We start from the raw sequence: 12,109 nt of genomic DNA, 5'->3' as shown, positions 1-12,109 counted from the left end.
CGGGAGGCAGAGGCAGGCAGATTTCTGAGTTCGAGGCCAGCCTGGTCTACAAAGTGAGTTCCAGGACAGCCAGGACTATACAGAGAAACCCTGTCTCAAAAAAAAAAAAAAAAAAAAGAGAATTTTTTAGAATTATCTGTTGATCCAAATATCAAAATTGATATCTAGGTTATCTTAAAACTTAGTAGTTTTTATGCTTTTATAGCCAGTGAGATACTTATATGTCTTACATACACTTTTATCTATAAAATCAGGACAGGAGAGAACAAGACCCACAGGCCTCACAGAATGGACTGAGTGGACCTGTCAGCCTGAAAGTAATTATCCCTTCTGTCTTCAGCTCAGACTGAAGACTGTTTAAGCAAAACTCATGCAATGATCTGGGTATAGACATGGTTGCTTGTGAACATTAAGTTCAATCAAGAAACATATAAGTTAATTGACATTCTCTCCTTGAAGTATCTTATTACATGTGTATATGTCTGTGAGCACACATTTATACCCTTGTACATATATAGGTATGTATGTATATACGTATGTATATATATATATATATATATGTGTGTATCTACATATATATACATGCTAACAAATACAGAACAACCAATAAGAAAGTGGTTAAAGAAATATTACTGAGCATTCTTAGTTTTTTTTAAAAAGATTTATTTATTTTATATATGTGAGCACATTGTTTCTGTCTTCAGACACACCAGAAGAGGGCATCAGATCCCATTTCAGATGGTTGTGAGCCATCATGTGGTTGCTGGGAATTGAACTCAGGATCTCTAGAAGAGCAGACAGTGCTCTCAACCGCTGAGCCATCTCTCCAGCCCCACAGTCTTAGTTTTAAACAGTGAGACTTAAAATTAAAATTTCCTTTGCTTTGGATGATTACTCCTAATAGAAGTTTTTCTCCCCTGTCTCTGGACACGAGCAATGTTAGCCCATGTCAGTTTCTCACTAACACTTCTGGCCAATGTGCTACTGGCTCGCAGGAGTTCTCTCTCAGGCATGGATTTCAAAGCTCCGTTTTACTGCACCTTCAGATGGATTCCTCTGCACTCTTGTTTCCTTCCTGTGTTAACTTCATGCCATCACTTACTGCTATGTAGTTTACTAAATCCTATCATCTGTTCAATATTCTTGGCTACTCTAAGGTAAATTAATTCTTCCTAAATTCATATAGTTTCTACCATAGACCTGACAGTGGGTTAAATAACAAACAGCTCCAGGATTATTCAATTCTTCTTAAATAGCCATGATTTAAATGACAAGGAAGGATATTAACTTCTGAGAATCATTAAAATTGCACTTCCCCCTTAAATCAATAAAAATATATTTGATGGAAGTGGATGTCTGTAAGTGCCTGTTTCATCCAGCAGGTTCACAGAACATATTATATTAGACTAGCAAAGTCAGTCCAGATGAACCCTGACGAGTTTGCTGTTGGGCCACACAGTACTGAGACAAACCCGAGATGGGAGGGCTTTTCTTTTACACATATGCTTAGCCTCAGTGGAACCACAAACCTTGCCCCGCCTCATGGAGTCACCACACATCACACACGACAGTCTACCATGTTTTACCTTGTCTTTGTTTTTATTACTGTTTTCTAATTTGTGCTGGATGTAACTTGCACTTCCCATGAATTAGAGTGATTTTCTTTAAGCATAGTTCTAAATACAGTTAACATTCATTTTTCTGCCTGAATGCCGCACTGTCCGAGGCCATCCCTGGTTAGATTTAGATTCAGCAACCTGGCATCCACATATACATCCAGAAACCTACACACCAAACAGCACACAACTAACAATGATGGGATTGCAGCTATTTCAAGAAATTAAAGACTAGCCTTCACTTACTTATGGCATTCTTTATTAGTGTTTTCTAGATATAAAATTCATTTTGTATTTATATTTTTATATGCCTTGAGTTCATAGAAGGTAGAATTCAAAGGTATTTGAGAGATAGCAAAATTAGCATCTAACAAACACACATTCTTGTTTGAAGCAGATGGGGAGTAGGGTAGCCTGTTTCCTCTGTTTGTTTTACCAGCAAAACTAGTTGGGTGTAGGTAAGTATTGCATTCTGTTTTAACCAGCAGGAAGCAGACCCGGCTTTAAAGTAGGACAGAGTAGCCAGCAACCCTGTTTCTGAGAAAAGGTATTTTTAAAAGTATGTATGACTAGGAATGCAGCAATGCAGGAGCTTGGGCAAGCATGCAAATCCTGGGAAGCCATCCAGCTCGCTGCTCTCAACGCCACGACAGCTCTGTACAGTGGACTCCAGCAGTGAATCAGCACCTGAGCTTTCAAGTTTCATAACTGTAGGTTTACAGTAACATGCTTCAACATGGTGTAAATTATTGTAAGGAAGAATATTTGCATTGCAGTTTAAAGAACACTACACCAACATATATATATATATCAATGAGAAATACATTAGAATTAAAATGCTATGTTGTATTTTTAAAAAATGATTCAATGTACATAATTTCTCACTTTTAACTAAGTAACTTTAGTGAGTCACTTTTGATGAGTTATTCTCTTCCTGACATCCATTCTCCATTTCTGAATCATTTTCACAGTTCTATTGGTGACTATGTAATATTTGTAGCTATCTAGTATCAGCAATTTCAAATGATCCTTACTAGTGAAACCAGACACTTATTTTACTTCAGGTTTAATTTTAGATCCAGAGAAGGCAGTGCTGTCTTTAAGACTTGGGCAAGGTATTCTTTATCTTTTACTCCAGGAAGATCACATAAGAACAAATACTTGAGGTTCCTGCAAGTAGAGAAGAAACAGTCACTTCACTGTGCCCTCTTATGGCTTTAAACATGAATTCAATTTACATGATTTTAGAAAAAATAATATGCAGAAGATATTTACAATGGCTTCTCAGAGCAACAGTCTTGAGGGTCATATTAAATGAAACTCATGTGAGACTTTAATATTATAATTTTTCCTTATTTCATTGATTTTTTTTTAGTTTTGTTTTATTTCCATACAGATACAAAACAGATCTCTTTATATGTAAAATACTAGAAATAATGCAAACAAACAAAGAACAAACAAACAAACAGCACCCCCAGGGCGAGGGTGAGTTCTTAAAGGTATTCTGGTTTCTGTTAGAGGAAGTCCTGAAGCCTCAGCTAGGGTAAAGAGAAGGATGAGTCAGTACTCTTGCTTCTGTGTTCTGAGCATCTCAAGCTCCCTGTGGTACTGAGATTCCGATGGATCCACTGCTATTAAATCAAATACACAAGCGGTCCCAGAGTCTGAACGCTAGGATGAAGAAAACAAGATTCAACTAAACTGCCTCTATGCTTTTGTCATTATCCGGTAGGACTGAGAACCCTGTAATGTCCCCTCCCCTGCTGTCGACTGTGCCAGAGCGCTGCACACCAGGCAGGCATCGTACGCTGACCTACACTCCTGGCCCATGGAACCTTTACAGTGAAACAATCGTGCTAGGAGTTTGCTTCTGCTTTTACATAGGACAGCTCAGTCCAGGCCATGGCATGGGCGGTTAGTGGTGAAAAGGGATACAGATCAGCTTTCTCAAAACAGCCATGGAACTTTTGAAATGCATTATTACTGAACAGTGTTCTAGGCACCAGAGACAGAAAAGTGACGCTTTCAAGTGTTTTTTCCCCCTTAAGACAACCTAGTTATATAATTAAATGCTAATTGCTATATACCAAATGCCACTCGGATGCCAAAACCACAAGGCTTTAAAAGCTGAGAAAACATGACAGCTTTCTTTTATGGGGGCTTACTATAGTAGGCAGTGTGCCAAGTGCTATATGTTGCGTTATTTTTTAAAAACTACTCTTTTAATATAATAAAGCCATTATCATACTTAGGCTGGTAATCAATTGTCAAGTGTTACAGATGAAAATGAGGCCAGGTATGATGGTACACTCTTTCACTCCCAAGATTTCCGGAGGTAGAGGCAGGCAGATCTCTATGAACTCTAAGCCAGCCTGGTCTATATAGCAAGTTCCAGGCCAGCCAAGGCTACAAAAAAAGAAAAGAGGAAAAAATGTGGTCTTTTGTGGGGACTGTGTGTGTATATATGTAAGATGTGGTGTGTGTGTGTGTGTGTGTGTGTGTACAGATGTGTACACACAGAGGCTTGGAGAAGGTTCGGGTTATCATCTGCTATCAGTCTTCCCCTAGTTCTGAGGGAAGAAGTCCCCTGCTGGACCTGGAACTCAAGTTTCTCAGCTAGACTGGTATCCAGGAAGCCCAGCAATCTTCCTGTCCCTGCCCTCATCAGTGCTGGAGTTGCAAGACTGAGTGGGGCCACGCCTGGCTTTTATTTGGGTGCTGGGATACAAACTCCGTTCCTCACGTCTGCATAGTGAGCATTCCTAACTGCTGAGTTGGGAGATGGCTCAGTGGCTCCGGGCTCAGCCTGTCCTTCCGGAGGACTAGCCACATGGTGGTTCACAGCCATCTCCAACTCAAATTCTAGGGGATGCAATGGTCTCTTTTGGCCTCTGAGGGCACTGCATGCACGTGGTACCTCACCATACGTGCAGGCAAGACATTCATATACATAAAATAATAACAAAATGTAAAGTTATCATTTTTAAAGTGTACTTTTAGAACTGTAGTCATCATCTCTAAACTGTTATATATTCTGAATATTCATCTTACCAAGTTTTTGGGTTGGTTTGGACCACTTACCTGAAATGTCGCAGAGCAATGATGCCGTTGTCTGTGACATTCCCACAGGCAATTATTTCCAGTTCCAATAGGCTTTTTTGTAAATTTTCAAGTTGACTAAGCCTCTGCAAACAGTTATCTTCAATATAATGACACTTGCATAGTGTTATTTTTTCAACATGCTCTAGGCCCACTGGGGAGAAAGTATAGTTAAGAGTCCTTTCTACTGTCCCATGACTAACAGTTCTCAGTTCACTTAGGACAGGACTATCCTGCCTTTGACTGTCCTATGAAAACTGGAGTGACTGCTCACCCTGTTAACCACATAGCATATTCATTACGCAGGTTGTGCTGATGGAGGGGCCACTGAAGTCACATGCCCATGCATGGAAGAACCAAGCAGAAGCCATCTGGATAGAATTAGTTTTATGTCACTGAGGGGTTCACAAAGGCACACATTTGACAAAGATAGTCTGACAAAAATCAAACAGGCTTTGGATTTAAAGTAAAAAAAAAAAAAAAAACACAGAAAGCAGCTCATGAGGGAGAGGGGAAAAGGTGTATGTGATCTCTATTTACTCTGAAGATAGACATCAAACCCAGGAATAAACAAACTTAATTTTCCTAAAACGGGCAAAATACAAAAACACGCCCTGGCCATCACAGTGAGTCAACTGTAAGGAACATGCACCGCAAACCACCTACATGCCCTAAAAACAAATGACAGGGACTTACCCATGTGATCCAAGCCAATGTCCATGATACAAGAATCGGTGGCATCAATTGCTTGAATCTTATATCTGTCTATAGAGCTTCCTGGGAGTGTGTTATAGTCGTGTAGCCACTTCTGGTGGCCACAGTAGCGTACTTTGGCTCCACACCGAAGTAGCCACTCAGATGCTGCCCTGTCAGGGCCAACATCCCTGAGGCGTTCATAATCTACTCTGTTGACAAGAAAAAAGAAGCAGGTCATTTCCATTGTCACCAGCTTCTTAGCTGTGTTCACCAACATTAAATACAGACCAGTGCTGGGTGGTGGTGCTGCAGGCCCTTGATCCTAGCACTCGGGGGCAGGGAGCAGGGGGTAGTAGATCTCTGAGTTCGAGGCCAGCCTGGTCTACAGAGTGAGTTCCAGGACACCCAGGGCTACACAGAGAAAACCTATCCAGGGTAGGGGAAGTGTGGGGGAAACACAAACAAAACCAGTAGGTAAACAAATAAGGATCAGAAATATCTTTTATTTCAAATGACTGAACAATGGTATCCATGAAAATAAGAACTGTAGCTCTTTCTGTTCACTTTTTTCTTTCTTCTATTTTTTTCTTTTCCTTAGTTTACAGGATAGATCAATAAAAACATAATTATAGCCGGGTGTGGTGGTGCACGCCTTTAATCCCAGCACTCGGGAGGCAGAGGCAGGCGGATTTCTGAGTTCGAGACCAGCCTGGTCTACAAAGTGAGTTCCAGGACAGCCGAGGCTACCAGAGAAACCCTGCCTCGAAAAACCAAAAAAAAAAAAAAAAACCATAATTACTAAGGTTTTGGAGGCAGGGTCTTACTGTACCAGCTGGGCTAGCCTTAATGTTTTCCCCCTGCCTCTGCAGTGGTGAGATTGCAGACTCAAGCTCTCACACCTGCCATGACAGGAGTTTATTGTATTTATTGGCTCTGTTCTGGGGCTTGAACCCAGATCCTCCCTGTGAGGCAAGCACTCATATGTGTCACAGAGCTTGACAGCAGAGACCCCTATCACAATACAGTAACTATCTGGTAACCATTTTCATTACTGATAAAAAATTATTAAAGAGAAGCCAGGTGTGGTGGCTCACACTTTAATCCCAGCACTTGGGAGGCAGAGGCAGCTGGATCTCTATGAGTTCGAGGCCAGCCTGGTCTACAGAGTGAGTTCCAGGACAGCTAGAGCTACATAGAGGGGACTGTCTCAAACAAACAAACAATTAAAGAGGGAATAATTTTGAACCCACTTTCAAATTAGTCTCCTTGTGCTATTTACCAACTTTTGCAAATGTCCTTTTCTCTAGTTTGTAGTCACAATGGCAACATTTAGCAGTAAGAAGGGGTTTGTTATACCTGTTTTTTTTTTTTTAAAGATTTATTTATTTATTATATGTAAGTACACTGTAGCTGTCTTCAGACACTCCAGAAGAGGGAGCCAGATCTTGTTACAGATGGTTGTGAGCCACCATGTGGTTGCTGGGATTTGAACTCTGGACCTTTGGAAGAGCAGTCGGGTGCTCTTACCCACTGAGCCATCTCTCCAGCCCTGTTATACCTGTTTTAATACTTCTACAACTATGCCATATACTAAGTTTTCACTTTTTATTTTTATTTATTTTATTTTCTCTATGTAGTCCTGGCTGTTCTAGAACTTACTATGTAGACCAGGCTTGTTTTGTTTTTCTTTTCTTTTATTTTTTTTTTTGTTGTTGTTTTGTTTTTCTTTTTTTGGTTTTTCGAGACAGGGTTTCTCTGTATATCCCTGGCTGTCCTGGAACTCACTCTCTAGACCAGGCTGGCCTTGAACTCAGAAATCTTTCTGCCTCTGCCTCCCAAGTGCTGGGATTAATGGTGTGTGCCACCACAGCCCGGTTTTAGAATAGAGTTTATTCAGGGCATGGGGAGGGAAGTTGAGAGGGTAGTAGAGACAGAGAAAGGGGGGGGGGGGGGGGGGGAAGAGGAGGAGGAGGAGGGCAGGAGAGGAGGAGGAGAGGCTGGCTATGAGCACGTGGAGAGAGAAGGGGTAGGGGAATGGGGAGAGTGGGGAAAGGGACAAGAGGACAGGGTGAGAGCAAGAAGGCAAGAAGGCAAGAAGGCAAGAGAGCGACCAGGCTTGTTTTTAACTCAGAGAAATTGTTTTGCCTTTGCCTCTCAAGTGCTGGGATTAAAGGCATGAGCCACCACATGGGGCACACTAGGTGTTTAAACACCAGAGTTCTCCTAGTAGTTTTCAAAAGGCTGATAACATTCCTCAAGGAGCTAGAGAATATGGCATTTTAAAGTTGCATACACTGTTGAGTATAAAAAGAATAAATATTCACTTTAGAAAACTTGAGGGCTGGTGAGATGGCTCAGTGGGTAAGAGCACCCAACTACTCTTCCAAAGGTCCGGAGTTCAAGTCCCAGCAACCACATGGTGGCTCACAACCACCCATCATGAGATCTGACACCCTCTTCTGGAGTGTCTGAAGACAGCTACAGTGTACTTAGATATAATAATAAATAAATCTTAAAAAAAAAAAAGAGCACTAATTGCTCTTGTAGAGGATTGGGTTCAGTTTCCAGCACCACATGATGGTTCTGATGCCCTTCCAACCTCTGTGGGCACCAGGTACATACATGCAACATATCCATACATGCAGGCAACACACACATATACATAAAAATAAACAAGTCTTTTTTAAAAAAGATTTATTTATTTATTTTTATGTATATGAGTACATTGTAGCTGTACAGATGGTTGTGAGCCTTCATGTGGTTGTTGGGAATTGAATTGAACCTCTGCTCCCTCTGGAATGGCTGGCCCCACTCACTCCAGTCCAAAGATTTATTTATTATTATAAATAAATACACTGTAGCTGTCTTCAGACACATCAGAAGAGGGCATAAAGATCTTATTAAAGGGGGGGGGTATGGGGGACTTTTGGGGTAGCATACATTTGGAAATGTAAATGAAGAAAATACCTAATTAAAATAAAATTAAAAAAAAAAAGATCTTATTAAAGGTGGTTGTGAGCCACCATATGGTTGTTGGGATTTGAATTCAGGACCTTTGGAAGAGCAGTCAGTGCTCTTAACTGCTGAGCCATCTTGCCAGCCCAAATAAATCTTAAAAAAGAAAAAAATTAACATTCTATAACTCAGATAAGCAAACTTATTCTTTTGTAAGCTATTTCTCTGTTTAAGTATGTTTTATTATTTGTAAAAAAAAAAGGATCATACTATATTTATTATTAAAAAAAAAATCATTTGAAACACAAGAAATAACTATCTAGCCAATGAGCAATTTAGAGCCTGTCCAGTTGTAGAAATCTCCACATTTCTTCATGTAATTAGAATCACTTACTTATTAAACACTGTATTCAACCATTCCCAGAAGTATCTGGAGTCACATGACCATGGGATTTTCTTTAAGCTGCAGAGCTGTCTCGAAATTTTTCCAAACATCATCATTGATCTAGACACAAAACAGTACTCTCATCAGCCAGCAAGCAGAGTCCCACGTACCTAGTAACTTCCTACGCAGCTTCACTGTCAAGACTCTAGTGCCAACAGAGCTGATCTACTGACCAGTCACTTTTGTCTGTCACTCTTGGGGGTTTTTTGTTTGTTTGTTTCTTATTTGCTGCAAAATGAGAAGTTGTTACTAGGTGCTGTCTAAGTTCCCTTTAGCTCAAACTTTACTGTTTGAACCTTGCCTGTCTGCAGTGTTGCCCACTCGTGTATATTCTCTGTATAATTACTGATTTGCTCAAAGCAGCTCCACTTCAATATACATTTCAAAAATAAAATGGGGCTGGTGAGATGGCTCAGTGGGTAAGAGCACCCGACTGCTCTTCCAAAAGTCCCGAGTTCAAATCCCAGCAACCACATGGTGGCTAACAACCATCCGTAACGAGATCTGGCGTCCTCTTCTGGAGTGTCTGAAGACAGCTACAGTGTACTTACATATAATAAAATAAATAAATCTTTAAAAAAAAAAAAAAAAGCACTTTCTTTAAAAAAAAAAAAAATGACAAACTATAGTCCTGTAGGGAACAGTGGGACAAAGTTAGTGTTTCCATCCAAGCAGCGAGATAAAAGCAGATCTATTTAGGATAAAGACACAAGTGGGTCACCAGCGAAGGAGACAACTCTATGCACCGCTGAATGAGAAATTTCACTTGGCTGACCCTGTATTTTCTCCTTTGTGAAAGGAGATGATTTGTTCAGATGATCGCTGGCCATGAGCAGCTGAGAAAATAATTTCTGATTAGGTCTCCATAGATTTATCTCATTTCAACCTTCCTCACTGTGGACCAGCCGTGAGGGTTGAGAGTTCCAAGAAAAATGGAATGCGCTCTCTGTCTTTGAGGAAGTTATAAGTGAATCCAAGGAGGAGTGGCTCAAGATAAGTCACCAAGTAGTTCAAATAAATGACAAGACTCAATACATACCTTGAAAGACCTAAAATAAGGACAGAGATGACTCAACAGAAAACCCAGGCAGTTAGGCTAGGTTTTTAAGCCAAGGCAGGAGATTAAGGCATGCTATACATCAGTTTGGTTTGTACATGGTGGTCATGACAAGGAGAGTCAGACACTTACTGCCAGGTCACAGAAGGCCTTGCAGCCCGGATATCTGGACTATATTCTGCAAACAGCAGGGAGTCACTGGGATATCAGAATAGAGTACTAGCATTGTTAAAGCTGTGTGCTCCAGGAAATTTACCCAGACAGCAACATCAAAACCAAAATTCAAGTCAGGTATGATGACATGGTCCTGTGATCCTAGCTATTTCAGAGGCTGAGGCAGGAGAATCAATTGAGCACAGGAATTTGAGGCTAGCCTGAAAACAATATAGCTACAGTCTGTTTCAAAATAGGCAAATAAGTAAATACAGAATGGCCCAGAAATAGTCAACAAGGGCTACAAAGATAGGACTTATTTACAGAAGGATGGAATGACATTAGAGTTAAGACTCCATATGACTCAATAGGGGACATACAGAGACAAGAAGTAGAGGACTTGAAGATGACTAAGCTTTGGTCCTGGCCCACTGGTGAAATGGTGATGTCATTATCAGAAGCCAGTATCAAGAGGATGGGTCAGTGGGTAAAGTGTTTGCCAACAAACAAGAAGACCTGAGTTCAGATCCCTGGCTTTCATGTAAAAAGCCTACTTGGCAGCATGCACCTGTAACAGCAGTAGTGGGGGAGTAGAGACTGAAGGAGCCCTTGCTGGCCAGCCAGTCTACCCTAATTGGTGAGCTCCAGGATCAGTGTGAGACCCTCTAAAAATAAGGTGGAAATGTAACAGGGCCCCTTAGCAAAACTGACTCCTTGATGGAAGTACCATTCAGGCCATAAAATTCAACATGTAAACAGTATCACCTGCCAAAAGAAAAACAAAGACCTAATCCATCAAAGTCCTTAGTTCTGGGAACGTCTCTAAATGTGCTAACCTTGTTTTCTGGCTTCTGTAGTTCTGCTTCTGGCTAACTCGAAGCACACCAACTCAGGGCATGGTTTTTGTGCTGAAAATTTCACTCTGAGAAAGGCTCAGGGTAACACTGGGATCCCAAACACCCAGTGTAATCACCGGCTGGCTAATAAAGACTTTCTATTGGCCTAAACCCATGTCCCAGTAGTCTTTTCTGGTGAATACTACACAACAGAAAGTGACTGAAGAAGACACTCCATACTGACCCTGGCCTCCACATACAAGCACACGTGTGTGAGCACAAAGGACATGGACAGAGGCAGGCACACACACACACACACACACACACACACACACACACTCACAAACACAAGAGCAAGACCGCTATTGGCTCAGTTTCTTTTCCTTTGTTTTTCAAATTCTAAATAGGAAGTGTTGGTAGGACTCCTAAGGGAAGATGACCAAGAGAATCATTGGAATCAGAGTCACAAAGTGTTAGAGCTGGAAGGCACTCAGGTCAGCTACACGAAACCTCTCATTCAGTGATGGGGAAACTAAAGCCTTGATATTAAGTAACATGCTGACACTCTAAATCCTTTCTGGAACAAGGTGGGGCATTAATAAATGCATGTGCCTAAAGGACCTTGCGCAATGTCTCTAAGCTAATGTGTGTCAGGGTTGCATTTGAACCTAGTACTCTTTCCTACCAGTCAGGGCTCTGGATGATTGTAGAACAAGAGAGAGAGGGTTTAAACGATGCCGGAGTGGGAAGCATTTTAAAGCCAAGGCCATGGGTTGCTGGGGCAGTGAACCAACGGATGAGACCTCAGGAATACCTTTCTCAGGCCTCTCTTCTTTCCCCTTTCCTCCTGTCTTTCCCCAACCCCTCCCTCTTTGGCAGTGCTGGGAACTGAGCAGAGGGCTGAGTATATTAGGCAAACACTCTACTACTCAACCGACGGCACCTCTGAGTCTTCATCTTTATCTTCATCTTCCTTCCAAGGCTGCCCTCATCACCACAATTCTCCACCTCTGCTACATCCCACAGCCTTGGCCTTTCCAGAGTTTTGTTAAGCTCTCTCCACCTATACCCATCTTGAACAACTTGTGTGTAGCCAATTGTTTACAAAGCTGGGCTTTCTCATCCCCTACTCAGGCTAGTGCCTGTATTCATTCTACCCTGACCTCATTTGTGAAAAATCTTACTCAACCTTTCATTTAAATGCCACACCCATCCATCCATCCATCCATCCACCCATCCATCCATCCATCCA

At 41.4% G+C, this 12,109-nt stretch overlaps 1 protein-coding gene across 3 annotated transcripts in view; it reads right to left on the bottom strand.

The window, feature by feature from the left end:
* Nucleotides 1–1,858: 1,858 nt before the first annotated feature.
* Dmac2l (distal membrane arm assembly complex 2 like) overlaps nucleotides 1,859–12,109 on the bottom strand; it is a 28,775-nt gene continuing 18,524 nt past the window's right edge. For all 3 annotated transcript variants that reach the window (XM_021179454.2, XM_021179455.1, XM_029484932.1), the window contains exons 2-5: nucleotides 8,761–8,871; nucleotides 5,412–5,620; nucleotides 4,698–4,869; nucleotides 1,859–2,786 (exon numbers count right to left, since the gene is read on the bottom strand). In XM_021179454.2, coding sequence (XP_021035113.1) covers nucleotides 2,672–2,786; nucleotides 4,698–4,869; nucleotides 5,412–5,620; nucleotides 8,761–8,867 — 603 coding nt within the window. In that variant the 5' untranslated portion in view covers nucleotides 8,868–8,871 and the 3' untranslated portion in view covers nucleotides 1,859–2,671. The remainder of the gene's footprint in view (nucleotides 2,787–4,697; nucleotides 4,870–5,411; nucleotides 5,621–8,760; nucleotides 8,872–12,109) is intronic.

Source organism: Mus caroli, chromosome 12 (genome assembly GCF_900094665.2).
Source record: "Mus caroli chromosome 12, CAROLI_EIJ_v1.1, whole genome shotgun sequence".
NCBI lineage: Eukaryota > Metazoa > Chordata > Mammalia > Rodentia > Muridae > Mus > Mus caroli.
Note: the sequence above shows the minus strand (reverse complement) of the source record. Positions and strands in the feature narration are given on the sequence as shown.